At 39.7% G+C, this 20,485-nt stretch overlaps 1 protein-coding gene across 2 annotated transcripts in view; it reads right to left on the bottom strand.

Annotated features, from left to right (window-relative positions):
* Window positions 1-20,485, bottom strand: part of PAPSS1 (3'-phosphoadenosine 5'-phosphosulfate synthase 1) — a 106,819-nt gene that overhangs the window by 2,069 nt on the left and 84,265 nt on the right. For both annotated transcript variants that reach the window (XM_084872465.1, XM_084872466.1), the window contains exon 11: window positions 16,941-17,170. In XM_084872465.1, coding sequence (XP_084728591.1) covers window positions 16,941-17,170 — 230 coding nt within the window. The remainder of the gene's footprint in view (window positions 1-16,940; window positions 17,171-20,485) is intronic.

Below are 20,485 nucleotides of genomic sequence, written 5' to 3'. Positions count from 1 at the left end.
GTGGTAGAGCGTTGGTCTGTGGACTGAAAGGTCCCAGGTTCGATTCTGGTCAAGGGCATGTACATTGGTTGTGGGCACATCCCCGGTAGGGGGTGTGCAAGAGGCAGCTGGTCGATGTTTCTCTCTCACTGACGTTTCTGGCTCTCTGTCTCTCTCCCTTCCTCTCTGTAAGAAATCAATAAAATATATTTTTTTTAAAAAGAAAACTTTATACATAATACCACTGCAATTTTGTTAAAATACAAGGAATGGGGGGTGGGGGGGAGAGGAAAGGAAGGCTATAAAAAAAACACAGAAATGTTAAAAGGATATTTCTACAAAGTGGTGTCATGAGTGCTTTTACTTTTGTTCAACATGTGTTCTGCAGTTTTCTACAATAATGATTTGTATCAATTATCAAAATCAAATAAAATATCAAAAAAATTATGAGTAAACGCTTATTTTAAAAATCGTTATCCAAAGTGATGTATAATAATTTAAATTCCTTTCATTAGGCTGAAACCTCCATCATTTGGAATGCCACTCCAATGAGAGCAGGTGAGCAGGATGCTGCTGTAGCACATGCTCCCTGTTCTGGTCCTACCGCAGTGACATTGCTACCAAGCAGAAGGCACTACTTCTTTCATTCAGACACGTTGACATCTTCTCCTAGTCGCCCTGTCTGCTCTTCCTCTTCCCCACACTACCAGAGAAACAAAAGGACACACAGATACTAGTATTTCAACAGCCCTCTTCTTCTCAGGTGAAATGTCTATACAATTTTCAAAGGTGGTGATGAGAAGGAAAGGGTAATGGAGAATGCCTCAAAGCAGGCTGGATTCAAACAGTTTAAATTTCCCACTTCTGTCACCTATGCAATATGCAGAAAAGTCAGAGCTAGACTGGCCTCTGCAGATGAAATGGTGACCACAGTTGAAACATGAAGTAAGCAATCATTTTCCTCTTTTTTTTTAATTGATTTTTTAGAGAGAGCGGAATGGAGAGGGAGAGAGAAAGAAACCTAGAAGTAAGAGAGAAACATCAAACTGCTGCCTCCCACATTGACCAGGATCAAACTTGCAACCTGGGTATATGCCCTAACTTGAAATTGAACCCAAGACCCTTTGGTGCACGGGACAGTGCTCAACCAACTGAACCACACCAGCCAGGGAGTGATCATCTTTCTCTTCCATGAATGAGTTCAACTTAAGGTGAGAAAAAAGAAATTTACTGCACGTGAGTTAGGCCTAGAAGCAATACTATGAGAGTTTTTTTAAAAAATCAGAAAAGGTTGGGGTTAGAAACATAACTTGTAAATTGTCAACACTGAAATGAAAACTGGATTTTAGAAAAGATAAGCTCAGCAAAAGTATTTGTCAAAGGAACAGGAAGAAACCCAAGAAAATTATAAGAAAGTCATAGAAGAAGGGACATTTTAAAAGTTTAAGGCCACAGAGGGACTAAGGAAGATGGCCATGAATGAAGGGGGAAAAAACCCAAACCACTGGATTGACAAACCAGAATTTAAATTTTCTTTAATGGAAGAGTTTTAGTGGGTGATGAAGAAAACAGATAGAATAGTAAAATGGCAGAGACGCAGAGGAGAAAAGATGCGATTTTTTTTTTTTCAAGAGTAAGTACACAGGCAGAACAAAATGAATGGCAAGAATGAAGCTCAGAGCTAATTTTAGAAGCAGGATGAAAACCAGGAGGGAGGAAACAGGAAGACGGAGAAGGTCTTAAAAAAAGAACACGGGGGAAGGAGCTTTGGCAAAGAGGAGGGTTAAGAATGAAGTAAAGAATAGTGATTTGAAGTTATTGTAGAAGAAGGTGAGGCAGTTAATCTTTCCACAAAGACGTAAGGTTGGCTTCTGAGGGTAACCAGAAGCTGTACGGGAATAAACTGGTAATAGAATCCATCAACTCAGTCAACTGATCTCCACCTCATCTTCAGGTTACACCTGCGAGGATCAAAGCCAAGCCTAGGCACAAAGTCAATGGGGGCCGGTGGGTCCAGATTTCTTCCCAATTGTATTATATCTCAAAATCCTTGCTCCAGCCTGATGTAAGCTTGGTTAGTTCAGCTGAGAACCATTTGACAAAATCTCAGACTGAATGTTCCTTAGAAGGTTCCCTTACCAGCTCCCTAACTAAGCTTCATGGAGGAAAATGATGACTCGAACACTTTCTGGCCAGATAAATTTAAAACTCTGATTTCAAAAAAGAAAATGCTATCACATGCATGAAGCAATCTTTGGTTGTTGATGGCGGTGAGAAAAACACAAGAGCACAGCAGCTGCTGGATGATTCCGTCTTGCCTTTTTGATTAAAGGAAGAAAGGCCAGACCAATTAAAGTCTTTTCTTTCCCCAGAATGCCATGCTGTCTAAAATCCAGAAGTTTGCTTGCATTCCTTTTGAAATTGCATTTTAAAACCAAGGTCCCTGGGTACCTCTTTTCCTGACGCTATTTCACACCCCATCTGCCCTGCATGCCACAGGCGTTTCTTCATCACATGGGACTGGAGTTCCTACTTCCACATGGTGGTGGTTGCACTCCACCCTGGCTAGGAAAAACACATTCATTTCCCTCTGCCTCATAACTGTACTTCTATCAGTCACACACGGATTCTGTTTTTCATCAGAAGGCCAACGCAAGGCCTAGAATCACAGTGTTTACAATCATCTATTTAAATGAGCATTATTTTACAGAAATAATTAAATCAAGCAGAAGTTGAGCACTCCAGGAATGATCTAAAATTAGCTCTGACCTTCACCTGTGAGTAATCAGGAATCTGCTGAAGCAGAAAAGGCTACTGAATAAAAGACGTAAGGCTTTGACTACAAAGCAACTCTAATTAGGCGATCTAATTGTACTAGTTACCAATCTTCCATGGAACCTAGAAAAGAAACACAAGTATGTTTTGGTTTTTTTCTTCTCAAAACCACTTGGTCATAGAGTCTTATAATCCACAGCTGACAGAACTCCTGCTCTTAAAAAAAGGAGGGGGGGGGAGCATTTAAACTGTAGGAAGGGGGAAACCAGAAGATCAAGTAGACTACGTGGGGCCCCGTGGGACCAGCATCGTCCCCACATGGGGCACACTAACCACATGTGGCCAGCATCTTCACTAACTCCGACACACAATAACTGCTGGAGATTTTACATCTTTACAACCATCTGCAGTCTTTCAGTCCACATATGTGGCCATCAGAGCCACTAGCACAAGCTATTTAAATGACAAGGGCTGGGGACAGTAGATAGCTCTTCAAGCGCACCTTCTGACTGTTCATATTCCATTAGGCCAGCTTCGCTAACTAGATGGTAAGTGATCAGAGAAGCAAAGAAGAATTTATTTTCTAATATAACTAAAATTAATGATGGTCACTTATAAGTGAATCTAATAAACTACTTGGGGTCTACTTAAGTTTTCATCCAGCTTGAATGATGCTTATATATAATACAGTACACACACACCAACAACTAAGAATGAGGTAAAAAAAAAAAAAATCGTCTTTTCACAACCCGATAAATAGCTTTTTGTCTTTCTTTCTAGGAACTAAAAAGCAGTGGTTGACATCATACACGACAAATTTCAAAACTTTTATCTCCAAACCAAGACCAATTGAAATACGCAAAACATTTAGAACTTAACCCAATCCTTAATTCATCATGTTTTCCTCCCACCATCTCAGTTTTATGAATAAAAGTTAGAGAACTGCTTCTATCAGACAATCAGTCAAATATCAAATTGTTTCCTGAAGTCACTGCAATTCAATTTTCTTTACCATAACGGGTCACAAAATCTGTAACCTATTAACAGTGTAGAAGAACTGGGGTTTTTTGGTGGCTTTTCATTTTCTTTACTGAGGTATAATTAGCATATTACATTGTATTAATGTCAGGTGAACAACATAATGGTTGGATATCTGTATTGGGAAATTATCACCACAAAATAAGCCTAGTTAACATCCACTGTCATACATAGTTACCAAAAACAAACATTTTGTCTTATGTTGAGAACTTTTTTTTTTTTAAATATATTTTATTGATTTTTCTTACAGAGAGGAAAAGAGAGAGATAAAGAGCTAGAAACGTCAATGAGAGAGAAACATCGACCAGCTGCCTCTTGCACACTCCCTACCGGGGATGTGCCCGCAACCAAGGTACATGCCCCTGACCGGAATCGAACCTGGGATCTTTCAGTCCGCAGATCGATGCTCTATCCACTGAGCCAAACCGGTTTCAGCTTATGTTGAGAACTTTTAAGATCTGCTTGCTTAGCAACTTTCAAATATGCAATACAACATTATTAGGTCTAGTTACCATGCCTGGCATTACATCCCCATGACTAGAAGTTTATAGCTTTTGACTAACTTCACCCATTCCCTCCCGCCTCTGGCAACCACCCATCTGTTCTTTGTATCTCTGAGCTTGAGAAGAGGGGTTTTTTAACTGAGTGCCAATGAACAGGTTTCAAAAGGATCCACAAATACCCTGCTGGGCAAAATTCTGGATTTTTGTGCTCCCTCAGTTAGAAAAAGGTACATCACTTTTATCTTCTTCTTTAAAAAAAAAAGTCTCCGATTACTCAAGAATGGCTTCATGTTCAGGAAACTAGTCCTGGAAGCTCTCAGATGCCCACCACCATCATAAAACTGCCTGGGCTGAGGCATCTGGCCCAGGGCTGTTCTATGCAGACCGCTGACATGCTTGGATGCTGCGTCCTGTACAAGGCCTCCGATTAAGGCAGGAGGTTATACAGACAGAAATGATACATTTTCAAAGGGTTTTTTAAAAGTAGTAGCCCAAAGAGCTTAATTATTTACAAGTTAGCCATAAAAATGAAGTGAACCCGAGTACTGAATTCTGGGTAACAAGGACCTTGGTCTAACTGCTTCCTTTCCATTTGTCACAAGATTTCTTAAATGCTTTTGTTTTCTGCTTTCTACTATATTGGCATATGTGACTATCTTCATTTATTTAGAAACCAGGATTTCTAGTACTCTGAAAACACATAGATCAGCTCCAAATATCAAAGTAGGAAGAAGACTCTGAGGGAAAAAGGAATGCTTCTTTTTCATTTGTCAATGATGAAATAAGTAAGAAGAGCATACGGGCCCTAGCTGGTTTGGCTCAGTGGATAGAGCTTTGGCCTGTGGACTGAAGGGTCCCCGGTTTAATTCTGGTCAAGGGCACATGCCCGGCTTATGGACTCCATCCCCAGTGGAGGGCATGCAAGAGACAGCCTATCAATGATTCTCTCTCACCACTGATGTTTCTATTTCTCTCACCCTCTCCCTTCCTTTCTGAAATCAATAAAAATATTTTTTTTTAAAAGGAGAGCATAAGATACTCAAATATGCCAATATTGTTACAAACCATTGGTTGCTACCATATCTCTTCCTCCCCAGGGCCAACATTTTACCACAAACAGGACAGGCGCTCCTAACAATGAATTGTGCGGCTCCCAGTGTCAACAGGGCTGAGTTGAGAAAGCCTGCTAACTGGTACAATAGAAGGGGGGAAATCAATTCCTGGAACATATGACTTGTGGCTATTTCCTCCTGGTCCTCTTTACCAGATCAGTGACTGGATACGGCACAACTCTACACTCGAGGGAAATCACAGCCTGATCTCAATATGTAGTGCAGCATTTGAAGGCATGGGTATAGAAAAACGATACCCCATGTTTGTAAGAGAAAAGGGTGGGAAGAAGTGGGACCAGGTGGGACAGGCAGATACCACCATCCCTCAGTGATATCTAAGGACATGAGCAGAAGTCCTTCCCACCAGTCTCATTCTGAAGCACACAGGGGGCCTACACAGTGTGATCATTCATTCCTGTCACCATTCACCCCTGTCATCATTCACTACACACACCCCATCAGGACTCATGGCACAGTACAGTACCAGAACTGACAATGAGGAGCCTTGAGATGTGCACAGAGAACTTCTAACAGCATGGAAAGATGCTCATGAAAAGCAAATAATAAAAAGCAAGAACAAAGTTCTACTATATTATATACTCAGCTATGTTAAATGAATGCATAGAAAACTATAAGCAAAGCACATATTTACTGGTTGACCACTGGGGGAACTCATCCCATTCATCCTTTATTCACCTGAGGATTTATCAAATCAGGGTATCCCACACACCATGAAGGAGGAACTGCCTAGGAACATCACAGAGACCCGTTTCCCTTCCGCCAGCGGGAGTGTTAGGAATACCTTGTCATGCTCTGCGGGGAGCCCCAGATCACTCTACTCTTAGCACTAAGGGAAACATCTCCCTGGGAACTCTCTTGCTTCTTCCACTTTTCCTCTAGTACTGACAGGTGTGTCCATCCATCCTCCCAGAGGAGTCAAACCTGGTAAGGGTGTTGAAATAAAGAGAGAAAGAAGAGACCTTTGACCTGCACTGATTCAAGGCTACTTTGGTCTTCCTGGCACTAAAACAATAAATCTTCCATCTATGCCAGCTCATTAGAGTTCTAATAGGGGCTTCCGCTGTTGGCTACTTCTCAGTGCATGTCCCTCTGCCCACAACCACCTTCTCTCTTATAAATGTTAAGACTGGTGAAAAGCAGTACATGGGTAGTGCTTGGTTTTATAATGAAAATACTATGGCCCTAGCTGGTTTGGCTCAATGGATAGAGCGTTGGCCTGCGGACTGAAGGATCCTGGGTTCGATTCCGGTCAATAGCACATGTCCAGGGTTATGGGTTTAATCCCTAGTGGGGGGAATGCAGGAGGCAGCCAATCAATGATTCTCTCTTATCACTGATGTTTCTATCTCTTTCTCCCTCTTCCTTCTTCTCTGAAATCAATAAAAATATTTATTAAAAAATTTTTTTAAAAAAAGAAAATACTATGAAATCTCATTAAGTATCATTCATTCCTAATGTTAACTACCAGAGAGAAAAAGATTACTTTTATTTATTTATTTATTTTAGAAAATATAAGCTTCTCACTTCTCTTGATATTCTCTAGAGTGGTCTATGAAGGGATAAAGAAAAATAACTACATTTCCATATTAGCTATTTTATTGCTGATCAAAGGAAGTATTCCATAAAATTGGGGAGAAAATTATCAGTATATTGGTTAATAAATGTCTCTTAATTATGGGAGTAAAATGCAAAAAAATTTACTTTGTTTATGAACTATTTTATAAAATGGAAAGTCAGAATCTTGCCATCAGAACACTCTCAGAATCACAGTATTATTGCAGAAAGCATAACATGTACCTTGTATAAAATAATGATGGTGTTAGAAACACAGTCACTATACTAATTCCACTGTATTTTTATACCTACCAATTCTTCTCCTTAAAACCCCTTGTCGCCGAAACCGGTTTGGCTCAGTGGTAGAGCGTCGGTCTGCGGACTGAAAGGTCCCGGGTTCGATTCCCGTCAAGAGCATGCACATTGGTTGCGGGCACATCCCCGGTAGGGGGTGTACAAGAGGCAGCTGGTCGATGTTTCTCTCTCATCCACGTTTCTAGCTCTCTATCCCTCTCTCCTCCTCTCTGTAAAAAATCAATAAAATATATATTAAAAAAAAAAAAAAAAAAAAAAAAAAAAACCCTGTCTGTCACCTCTGGAATTCCAGAGAACACTGAACTAAAATGTTTTGTTGGTGGTGATGGTGTTTGTTTTGAAATCCAGGAGGAGAGGGGAGGATAAGAGAAGATATTATATTTATGTATTTAGTAAGAAAAAAATCAGCCTTCATTTAATATAGCAATTATACTTTAAATCCTAATGACTATGTCTCCTAAAGATGTTTTGAGTCAATCCATATCTCCCAATTCTTGTCACAATCTAGGCAAACCGAAGCTCCCATTAACTCCTGCTAGCACAAATGCACACCTTGACACTGAGGATTTTAATATCACAGTTTTGTGACCAAATATCTGGTTCTTTTTTGCAATTCGGTCTCTGGCTCTGCTTGAGTGACTAAGCAGCTTGGCAGTTTGAACTCTGACGAACTGCACTCCCTACTATTTAAACATGGCTTGTTTTACAGCTTTGTTTTGCGAGCTCCAAGGAAAACCCAGGCAGTGGCCAGTGTCTTGTGACAATTCCGCTGATGTTATGATACTGACCCTTGGTCATATCTCATGATTCCACCTGCTGATCCTAAATTAGCAAACATTGGAAAGCTCAGTTGCCCTAACCTCGTGGTCGGCAAACTGCGGCTCTCGAGCCACATGTGGCTCTTTGGACCCTTGAGTGTGGCTCTTCCACAAAATACCATGGCCTGAGCGAGTCTATTTTGAAGAAGTGGTGTTAGAAGAAATTTAATAAGTTTAAAAAATTTGGCTCTCAAGAGAACTTTCAATTGTTGAACTGTTGGTATTTGGCTCTGTTGACTAAGGAGTTTGCCGACCACTGACCTAACCACCCAGAAAATGTAGAGTGCATACTAACGGCTCTGCTTTCCCTTAGCAATCAATCCCCTTAAAGGTCAGCCTCCTGTGGTTTTTGTCCTTAAATGCCCTGCCCTACCTTTCCCTCTTCAGAACGCGCTTTGTTTGTACTGGAAGCTGTGTCTCCCAGGCTTGCAATCCATGCTTTTTCTTTTTTTTTTAAATATATTTTATTGATTTTTCACAGAGAAGAAGGGAGAGAGAGAGCTAGAAACGTCGATGAGAGAGAAACATCGACCAGCTGCCTCTTGTACACCCCCCACTGGGGATGTGCCCACAACCAACGTACATGCCCTTGATCGGAATCGAACCTGTGACCTTTCAGTCCTCAGACCGACGCTCTACCGCTGAGCCAAACCGGTTTCGGCAACCCATGCTTTTGAGAATAAACCTCTTGATTTAAATAATAAACCTCTTGGAAATGTGTTGATAACAAGACATCCCCTCTCAATTTTCTCTTGCCTGTATTGCTAGGTTATTTCTTTATGAGGGTGTGCCTCATAGATATTGTAGTTTCAAACTTATCTTCGTTCTTATAAACATTGCAAGCATAGCTATTTCTGCAATCTATTATTTGGTAATTCTATTGCGTGAAGTCTGTGCAGGTCTCTTCTGCTGACTGTAGTTTCCACTTTTCTGGTTTCCTTGTGTATTTTATCATTTTTGGCTGAAACTGTCCAGTCAGCTTGTGTAATTATTTACTGGAATAAGTTGAGTCCTAAAACAAAGATGTTAATGCCCCAGGAGAATTTTGTTTGCTTTTACTGAATACTTTGAGGCACATCTGGTCAAGAACCATCTAAAACCACCATGTGAGATGAAAACTTTCTGGCTGTTTAGTGTTTTGTTTTGATGACACCCAGATAATATGTGCTTGGCCCCCTGGAGCAGAGTTTGGGCTCCTGAATATAATGCTCTGTGCTCTCCTCACCTTCTCCCCTTCAGGTTCCTCCTTACACGTAGGTGGGAAGGAGTCCCAGCTAAACAGGATTGTCTCCTGCTAGACTGCGACCTAAGACAGGACCATGGCAATCAATACTCAAGTGTGCTAGGCCCACCAGGATGAGAGCAGCTTCAGTGCTCAGATTATCTGGACTCCAGCCTTCACTTAAGAGTTTGGCCTTGACTTCTCCAAGTAAGCTATGTCAGAAGCAGACTCGGGAATTCTACAAGAAGGAAAAATAAAGGATCCTAGATGGTGGCGTAGGTAAACACCTAAACTGCTGCCTTGCACAACAATTTCAAAACTACAATTAAAAGACAAAATGTCTATCACCCAGAACCTCGGGAAAGCTGGCTGAGTGGAAGTTCTACAACTTAGAAGGAAAGAGAGAAGAGCATTGATACCTGCACAAGCGCTGAAAAGCTGAGGTACGGAGGCCCATGCGCTCAGGGCTGGCAGCGGACGTTGCTTTCTTCAACCTGAAGGGAGACAAGCTCCCGATTTCTCTGAAATTCAGTTTCTGGTAAGACACAGGGGACCCAAACTCCTACGGGAAGAAGCTGGACTGTCTGCCATCAGGTCGGAAAGTGAGGGTGGCGCAGGAATAACTGCTTGCTACGCTGGGGCGCGGGACACAAAGACGCAGTCATAGGCGTGGGGATGGCTGGCTGGCAGCCTGGTGACGCCCTGAGACCCTACTCCACACAACCTATAAACCCACCCAAGTTCTAAGCAGCGGCTTTTGCATATGAATGGCCTTCACTATCACAGTTTAACCTAGCAAACTTGCAAGCCAGTTCAGACAGCTCCAAAACCTCCAAACCCCAAGCAAAGAGCAGAAAAATGTAGTGCTCGCTGTAGCTCCTGTTGGGTGGACTTGCACCCCATTGGAGATCCAGAAGCCAGTGTATCTAGTAGTCAGTGTGAGACACCAGATTTCAACTCCTCACATCCATAAGTGACAGATCCGGGAGGTGGACTCAGTGAGCACCAAAGCCCCACTAAAACAAGGCCTGCACCATAAATGTGTCTCCAGCGCATGTACCTTGGTTGTGGGCACATCCCCAGTGGGGAGGTGTGCAGGAGGCAGCTGATCGGTGTTTCTCTCTCATCAATGTTTCCAGCTCTCTATCCCTCTCTCTTCCTCTCTGTGAAAAATCAATTTAAAAATATATTTAGAAAAGAAAATAGGTGGAGGGAAAGGGAATGTTGTTTCTGGGTATTTTAAGTAATATCAAGAAATCTAAGCAGAAATGCCCATTAATGGGGTAGACAGAATTTTAAGATGGCCCTCAGGACCTTCACCCTATGGCATTACTATGATATGTCATCATATGGCAAAAGGATCTTGCAGACACAATTAGTTACTAAAGTACTAACCTAAAATAGTGAAATTATCTGAGTCGGTCTATCCTAATTATTCAAGCTCTTTAAAAGTGAAGATGTTCTTGGCTAATAGCAGAAGGGAAGTTAGAGAGAGCTGAAGCAGGAGATGTATTTGCCATGACCGAGGCTCTAGGCTGAGATGGAAGGGCCCACAAGGAAAGACCTCAAAGTGGCTTCTAAGAGCAGAGAGCAATTGTATGAAGAACTATAAGAAACTGAATTCTGCAAACAAGGATCATCTTGAAAGTGGATTCATTTTAGAACCTTCATATAAGAGCCTAGCCTGGCCAGAATCTAGTCTAGCCCACCCAGACTTCTGACGTAAAGAATTATGAGGTAATAAATGAATACTGTTTTAAAGCCACTACATTTTTAATAATATGTGGCCAGCAACAGAAAGTTAGCACAGCAACTGGAAACAGTGACATATATATAGCTTTAAGAGGTATCATACCCCAGCCAGGTGTAGCTCAGCAGTTGTGCATCGACTCAGGAACAAGAGGTCACAGATTCAATTCCCGGTCTGGACATATGCCTGAGTTGTGGGCTCAATCCCCAGTGAGGGTTGTACAGCAGGTGGCCAATCAATGATTCTCTCTCATCATTGATGTTTCTCTCTCTCTCTCTCCCTCTTCCTCTCTGAAATCAATAAACATCTACACTAATAAAAGAGAAAGATGCAAATTGACTATATCTTATGGACACCCACCAGCCAATCAGGAGTAGGCAAATGAACTCAACAAAGATGGTAGGTTAATTTGCATACATAGGCACCTAGCTGGGGCAGGATGCTTGCATCATCACCAAGGCAACAATGCAGGCATACCGCAGTGCCCCAGCCACTCAGGGCCTCTGGGCAACATGGGAAGGCAGAAAGACGGCTCCGGGCGGAGCGAAGATGATGCCAGCAGCCAGGGGAAGGAAGGCCCATTTTTACAAGAATCTTCATGCATCAAGCCTCTACTATATTAATTAAAAAAAAAAAAGAGTCACCATAAAGAAACTGCTTGAATAGATGAGCTTTCCTGTGGAAAGTATACAAAAGAAGGGAAGAATATATGAAAAGGCCTTGAAGGATACCTACAATTAGAATGTATTTTTTTAAATTAAATCTTTATTGTTGGAAGTATTACATATGTCCCCTTTTTTTCCTCATTGGCCTCCTTCTATCCCACCCCCACCCCTGACCAGAATGTGTATTTTTTTAATGACACTAATACTGTATGATTTTGAGTATATGCCAGTATTTTAAAACTATGAAAAAAATATTGATAATGTGGAAATAACTGAACAGCAAACATTTACATCCACCTGTCCCTTCATTTATCCACTTCCAAAAGGCACACCCACTCATGTGTGCTCTCTTTTTTTTAGTTACTATTTCAAGCATGTGAATCATAATCTTACATTTACTCAAATACAAAGATTTACTGCATAAAGGGGAAAAAAAGTTACACCCCAAAAAAGTATCCCTAAAAGTTTGCAATATCTGAAAGAAAGGACTTTAATCTTGTAGTCCTAAAACTAAATTTTTTTGAATCTCTATTATAGCTAATATGGACCTACTTAACTTCCTAAGTATAAACAGATGATTTTCATCATAATTCCTATCAATAATATCTTGCCTGAAATTTTTATGAAGCTGGTTTTTTCTCCCTAAATCTTGTCTTACACTGGTATTTAGTGAAATCAAAAGCTATAAAATCATTAATTACATAAAAGTTGGCATTGAACAATGTCCATTAATCAAATTTAAGCCAACATCATATGCACATAATTAATAACTGTTTTCTCACTACATCAAAGACTATTGCCTTTCCACAAAATTTTAATCACTTTCCAACATATTCCCATCAACTTAATTATATTTGAACACAATGTAAAAATTTAGAAAACTAAGGCAGTTTTAAAGCCTCCCACGTTACAATTTATTAAGATTTGCTAACTCAAAAAAAATTCCAAGAAAATGAGCTGCTCATGCAACTAATATAGAATTCATCATTGGAAAATCTTATGAGAACTGATGTAATTATTTAGCTTTTGAATGATTAAAAGAGAGACTTAGAGCAATATTACCCAGGAAACATGAAAGTTATCAAGGGCCTCCCAGCCCATCAGTCAACTAACTACATACAGATGAGTTCTAGGGTCCTGCATGTGATTAAATCAGCTGATCATGCAAAGAAGCCAAAGTAATGAAACAGAGGCACAAGGATCATGTAAAAGAAAAGCTCTGGCTCTCTTTAGTTTTGTCTCCTGTAAATGCACCTAAGTTTTATGCATTTGGCCACTAGTTGAATGATTCTATTTTTCTCTCCTCTCTAAGTGACTGGTCATTACTTTCAAAACATCTCATACACCAGTGTTTCCCAAAGTGTGGTACACGTACCCCGAGGGGTACGGGAAGAGTTTGGTGGGGGTACGCGTTGCACCGGAGTTTGGTGGGGATATGCACTGCACTGTGCTTAGCTGCGCCTAATTCTACGTTCTCATGAGTACGAGGGGTACTCGGCGTTACGAAAATTATAGAAGGGGTACACATATGTCAAAAGTTTCGGAAACACTGTCGTACACAATTAAACCAATGCATTGCATGCTGGGTGAGAAGCCAAGTTTCCTGGCCCAGCACTCCATCTCTGACACTCCATGTTTTATAAACTTGTAGAAAGACAATGCTGAGGAGCTTCCAAAAGAATTTCCAAAGTAGGTTTCTCCCTAGAATAAGTACAGTAGATGTATACTTACCTGAAGGGTGTACATTCCAAGACCCTCCCGAGTGGATGGTACTGAAACCCCAGATAGTACTGAACCCTGTATAAACCATGTTTTTTCCTATGCATATATACCTATGATAAAGCTTAACTTATAAATTAGGCTCAGGAAGAGACTGAAAACAACTACTAATAAAATAGAATAATACTAGTACACTGTAATAAGTTATGCAAATGTGGCCCCTCTCAAATTATATAACCGTACTCACTTTTTCACTCAAAGGATGCACATTACAGCTTGTCTTCAGCATATCCGAATTGTAGACATCACTACTTTTGCACTTTGGGGCTATTATTAGGTAAAATAAGAATTCCTTGAACACAAGCATTGTGATACTGCAACATTCAATCTGATAACGGAGATGGCTACTAAGTGACTAACAGGTGGGAAACACACAGCACAGATATGCTGGACAAAAGGATGATTCACGTTCCCAGGCAGGGCAGATGAGATGGTCTGAGATTTCATCATACTACTCAGAATGGTGTGCAACTTAAAACTTGCAAATTGTGCATTTCTGAAATTTACCTTTAATATTTTCGAACCAGAGTTGACAGCACGGTAAATGAAACCATGGAAAGCAAAACTGTAGTTAAGGGGGACTAGCGTTAAGTTAGAAACCCTGTTGGTGACCCTGAATAATTTTAACCACAAAAGGACAGCATTATATTCTAAACATTTTTACTTCCCTTAATATTTAATTTACATTTTTACTTTCAATAACCTTTTGTGGTAATATAGTTCAAGGTTTACTATAATTGCTTTTACTTTTCTTAAAATTCTTTTTTCTTAAGCTTCTAAGGCATCGCTTTGGTAGAAACAGTCTATTTACAACTCTTAGCACATGAATTTTATAGCTGCTTTTTTTTTTTACAGTGAAATCATAGTGTGTGTGTGTGTGTATGTGTGTGTGTATGAATATGTGTGTGTGTGTGTATATATATATATATATATATATATATATATATGGTGGGGCAAAAGCAGGGTTACAGTTGTGAGTACATGAAACAGAGTGTATTCTGGCATTATTATTTATTAATTACTATACTACTTTCCATACGAATAACGTAACCCTACTTTTGCCGCACCCTGTATATATACATATATATGTAAGCACACATACACACACACACACACACACACACACACACACACACACACATATCCTTAGGCCAAAATAAAACTAAACCTGCCACAATTTGGAACTATTTCTAGGTGTTGGCAAACCCTGATTTTGTACAAGGGTAAAAATGTTCTGGCGATTGTAAATTCTTCTCATGGTGTGGTTCAGGAGTATACTAGAATCTGGGCCACATTTCAGGTGTTCAGAAAATAATGCTCTAGAACTGCTCTGGTCTTTAACTCCACAACTAGGCCATTGGAACACTTCGTGCTTTATGCTTGCCCATACCAGTTACGTAAGCCTTTTCTCTTCATTGATTCAAGATTTTCCTGTAGTTTAGCTACAATTCGTCACTCAGAAAGCCTACTATTACCTAAAATTGTGCATTTTCTCCAGAATTATTTATGTTATTAAATTAGAAGCCAACAAACTCCTCTGGTAATAGTCTTTCCTTATTCAGACAACTTATCATTATCTCAAATAAATTAAATGACACATTTATGGCCCTCTTAGAAACAAGAGAATGTTTTTATTTTTAAAAAGGTTTCTTTTCCTTTCTTGTTCCCAGTGTTACAAAATGGGCCACACCAACTGAACATACAGGGGTCAGGGTCAGGTCAAGATCACTTCTGAATATAGAGTCAACTGTAAACGACCATGGAAAAAAAGAATGAGAGCTCTCAGATGGAAGGTTACTACAGTCAATTTTCAATTAGTACCCATCAGTAGAGGTGACACGGATAAAACATAAATAAAAAATAATTATCGATTCTATTTACTGAACATGAACTGTAACTTGTACTAAAAAAGCAGGTATACTAAATAAGCAGATGTAATTATACTAAATAAGCAGCAATCAAGAAAACAATCCATATGTACAAGCACTTACTAAGACATAAAAATAGCCCTAACCGGTTTGGCTCAGTGGATAGAGCGTCGGCCTGCAGACCCAAGGGTCCCAGGTTCGATTCCGGTCAAGGGCATGTACCTTGGTTGTGGGCACATATCAAGTGGGGAGTGTGCAGGAGGCAGCTGATCGATGCTTCTCTCTCATCGATGTTTCTAACTATCTATTCCTCTCTGTAAAAAAAATCAATTTTTATATATATATATATATATATATATATATATATATATATATATATAAAGACATAAAAGTAAGCAGGTGCAACAGAACATGGAAAGAACTACAGATTTTGAGCAAGGCAGTAATCACCTTGTCCACAGCCATCATTCCTAAGATGAAGAATAAGGCCAGAGAGACTCTCAAATCTCACAGCAAGGTTGAGCTAGAACCCATGATTTCTGATTCTAAAGTCTCACCTTGCAACTTTAAATCATGGAGTGTAGTACCTACTGATAGCATCTATAGATAGAAATTAATACAATTTCATCAATCAATAAATCCATTCTTTAAGACTACCAATAATTTATCCTAAAAGCCTGCTAGTTTATTGTTCCTCCTAAGATCTCTGAAGAAAAAACTGCACTCTTACTGGTCAGGAGCATCAACTGTGGAGCCACCATGCTGGGGTCCAATTGTTGGGCTGACATTTACTGATTACGTGACCTTTTACAGTTATTTGACCTTTGTATGCCTCAGCTTACTACTAATTATATACTGGGAATAATATCAGCACCTACCTCATAAGATTGCTGTAGGGAATAATTAACATCTGTACAATAATTAGGATAGTGCCTGTCACATAGTGATTGCAAGAATATTAAACTTTCTCACTATAGCTGAGCTGGTTTGGCTCAGTGGATGGAGCGTCAGCCTGCCAACTGAAAGGTCCCGGGTTCGATTTCCATCAAGGGCATGTACCTTAGTTGCAGGCACATCCCCAGTAGGGGGTGTGCAAGAGGCAGCTGATCGATGATTCTCTCTCATTGATGTTTCTAACTCTCTATCCCACTCTCTTCCTCTCTGTAAAAAATCAATAAAATATATATTAAAAAATAAAAACTTTCTCACTTATATAAATGTTGTAGGCAGAGCAATGTTCATCACTAAGTCCTCGGACCACTTCTGTATGCTAAGGTACAGTAGATATGGTAGACAGAGAAATGTCAATTCTGCCTTTAAATACTTCAAGACAAAATTCCTGTAATCATAAAACCAGATTCAATTTTTATTTCTAATTTCTGGGATATCGAGAAGTTAGTTTCCTTGGTCTGCCTTTCTCTGAAGTGGGTACAACGAAGCTGGTCATCAGTGTAGCTGTAAAGATGAGACAGCACGTGAAAGCCCTGGGGCAGCTGAGAAGACAGGTATTTCAAGATATGTGCAGAGGACGTAAAACTTACTGTTCAGAGTCATAGTAGTCCATGTGCTTCTTTTTTTTGTTGTAAGCGGCAACACGAAAGGGAACTATTTCCAGTGTGATTAGGCCAGGGGCCATTGTCAGCACTTTGGCGCCGTGAGTTGGCTCGTACAGGTCCTTCCCCGTTTCTGGATGAGGCATGCCAGCAGGATCCCGTCCAACAATGTAGAAATTGGCTCCTGCCACCATCCTCGCTCTGCAGTGCCACTGGACCTGGAATAACAGTTTCCTATTAGATCATCATGCCTTTATCACGAGTCCTAAGAAACAATAAAGGAATAATAATATACTTCTCATATGATCCAAATTTAAATGTATAACCTCGGGAAGCCATAAACAGAACTGGCAACCCCTCTCCCTCAAAAAAAAACAACAAAAAACTAAAAGTATAAATGTGTACAATTGTTTATGCATACATGTTTATTTTTTTTTTTACTTAAAGGAAATATGTGGGTACATGTGTCTACATGTATGATTTTATACAACTGCTAGATATCATTTATGATTTGTTCAAAACCTAATCCAGGAGGTTAGAAGTCGGGTAGAGATTGATCCTTTCATGGCAGCGACTGGAAGGGGCTTCTGGGATAACGGTAATGTTCTGCTGTTTTCTTGCCATTTTCTTGACAGATAAACTGACAAATTAAATTGTATATATTTGAAGTATGCAACATGTTGAACTGATATATGTATATGCTATGAAACATTCACCACTATCAAATTAACACAGTCATTGCCTCACATAGTTACCTGTGTGTGGTAAGAACACTTAAGATCTGAGCAAATTTCAAGTATACACACAGTATTACTAATGATAGTCACCCTGCTATATATCAGATCCTCAGAATTTATTCATTTTATAACTGAAAGTTCATACTCTTTGACCAATTTTGGAAATAACAGAAATTAACACAATTTCATCAGTCAAAGGGAGATAAATTCATCCTTAATACTACAAAGAATTTTATCATCAATTAATCACTTTGCAACTTTAGTCCACATTGATGTCAGTTCTATGTGTGCCTGGTAAAGTTCTGTTTCTGGACCTGAGCCGAGGGCTGGCAATCAGGCTGTGTTCACCGTAGAAGTTCATTAAGCTGTATGTACACTGTGACTTCTGTGTTTTTCTGTGTATGTTCATTGATTAAAAAAAAAAAAACTACTGGATGCAAATGATTAAACTAATTTGACTACTTATATAAACTGGTACTGAGAAAACATGTAGCTAAGGGACTATGATCCAGGATATCGGGCAAGAATTAAACAAGGCATTTGGCTGCATGCAAAACTAGCTTTGAAGCCCATACTGTCAGATTAAGACACAGTTTAAAAACAAAAATCAGTCTAACACCTAGAATTTAGAAGTCAGAGTAACTGTTAAGAGATCATCATTCTCATTAAAATTTGAAGTACACACAAAGTTTGACTCGGCCAATAAAGTATCGTGCAAATCCAGGTCTAGAAATCTGTTTTTAGCTCCTTTCCTTCCATGTGAGGCTCCATTATTTAGTGATTTTTACAAAACCATCTCTGTTCTGCAGGAAAATAAGGTGTACATTATGAACACTACACATCGCTTTCATTTTCTCTCTCCTGACAGTTTCTCTTATAACAATTATTTGTATATTGTGCTTGGAGAGCACAGTAGCAGGAGGGCAATCACCCCACACCTGAACTGCTCACCCTGAAGCGTTTGCTCTTTCAGTTGTTACCACTGATGTCCATCTCTTTATTTCCAAATGACATTCAGCACCTATCATGTCTTGACTGTTTAGTTTGATACTATAAAATGTAGACATTATTTCCACATTATTTTTCCTATTATAAAAGATGATGTTTGGTTTTTCTCCACTTTCATTCCCTATCCCATTTCTCCAATAAATACAGTGATACATTTTGGTAAAATCAACATTCACCTGTAAAAACAGATGTTTTAAGTAAACTAACATATGAAACATCTGAGCAGCGAGAACAAACAGTACTTAGTACAGAGTTAAGTACACGGCAAATGTTCGCCGTTATTATGGTCTTTATTTTATTCCCCTCCTTGTACAACTGTTTGTTTTTTCTAGAGTTAATAACTGTCTTATTTTTTTCCACTCGTTTAATTTTCCATATACCTCTGTGTCTGTGTACCCAGTACTACCCTTCTTCCTGAGAGCACAGTGAAATACAACTCCCAGCCTCCCTTGCAGTGGGACCATGTGGCGGAGTTCTGGCCAAAGGCATGAGAGCCAAAGTGATGTGTGCCATTTCCGGCTGAGGAACGCCAACAAGACTCCCGAGTGCTATCTTAGCTCTTCTCTCCCCATTTGCCAGCTGAATAGAGAGGACCCCACGGTCCTATAACTACACCCTGTTCTGCTGTAGCATTAATTCTATGTGCATTGAGCCACAGTAAAATAAAATAAAGAAAATTCCGCCCACTCCCCTCTGCCCCTTCACCGTAGTCACACAAAATACCTTTACTAGTTCAGACTCAGAATATTTATCGAGGTCAGAATTTTACCGTCAATTAACTACTTTGCAACTCTACTTACATGAAAAATCTTTTCTGCTGCATGCAAATGAATGGCTGCTTGCACAGCATTAAACTGAAAGAGCAGTCTAAGTTCTCTGAATTTAGGAAAACTCACTTTGCTCATTAAGTATGTATGTCTAGGCATTTAAATAATTCAAACGCCAAAAGGTCCACAAACATCGAATGTATGGCTTAATTTTAATATTTAAGGAAGCTCAGATCATTTAATCCACAACCAGCTCCATACTCTTAAAACAAGAGGAAACTGAAGCCAGAAAACTTAGCACTTTATTGGGTCACAGAGCATGTGGTTGGTGGCAGTGGCCAGTTCTAATTTTGTCTCGTAAAATGACCAGTCAATTAAATTGCTCTTGGACTTCTAGAGGTTACATGAGTAAATTAAAGGTAAACACACACCAAACAAGGAGTCAACATTCTCCTGCAGGTGACCTGAATTATTTTAATTTACAATTTAGTGAGTGGTTTCCCCATGGGAATACTTGTAAAACTATAACAGACGTGAATAAGGCAAACATGTAACTCTTCCAAAAATACCTGGTGTGGGTTAACTCAGTGTTTCCCAAGCTTCTCTCATGATGAGAATCACCTGGTGGAGTTGTTAAAACACAGATTCCTGAATCCCAACTAAGAAGTGCTAAACTAGGATTTTTGGGAACATATAGGTAAAATTGTATACTTAACTAGTGCTCTAAGACAGATGTTATATACAGAGCACTAAGTTAGGTATGCAATTTTACCTATATGTTCCCAAAAATCCTAGTTTAGCACTTCTTAGTTGGGATTCAGGAATCTGTGTTTTAACAACTCCACCAGGTGATTCTCATCATGAGAGAAGGTTGGGAAACACTGGGTTAACTTATAACCCACTGAAAAGGTGATATGCTTTAATCAAGAGACTGCGAGTCAGTCCAGAGCCCTTGTTGCATCTGGGTAAGCACACAGGCTGTGGAGTCAGGCTGTCCTAGATTTACATCCTGACTTTGCCC

Source organism: Pipistrellus hanaki (genome assembly GCF_964339955.1).
Source record: "Pipistrellus hanaki genome assembly, chromosome: 1".
NCBI lineage: Eukaryota > Metazoa > Chordata > Mammalia > Chiroptera > Vespertilionidae > Pipistrellus > Pipistrellus hanaki.
Note: the sequence above shows the minus strand (reverse complement) of the source record. Positions and strands in the feature narration are given on the sequence as shown.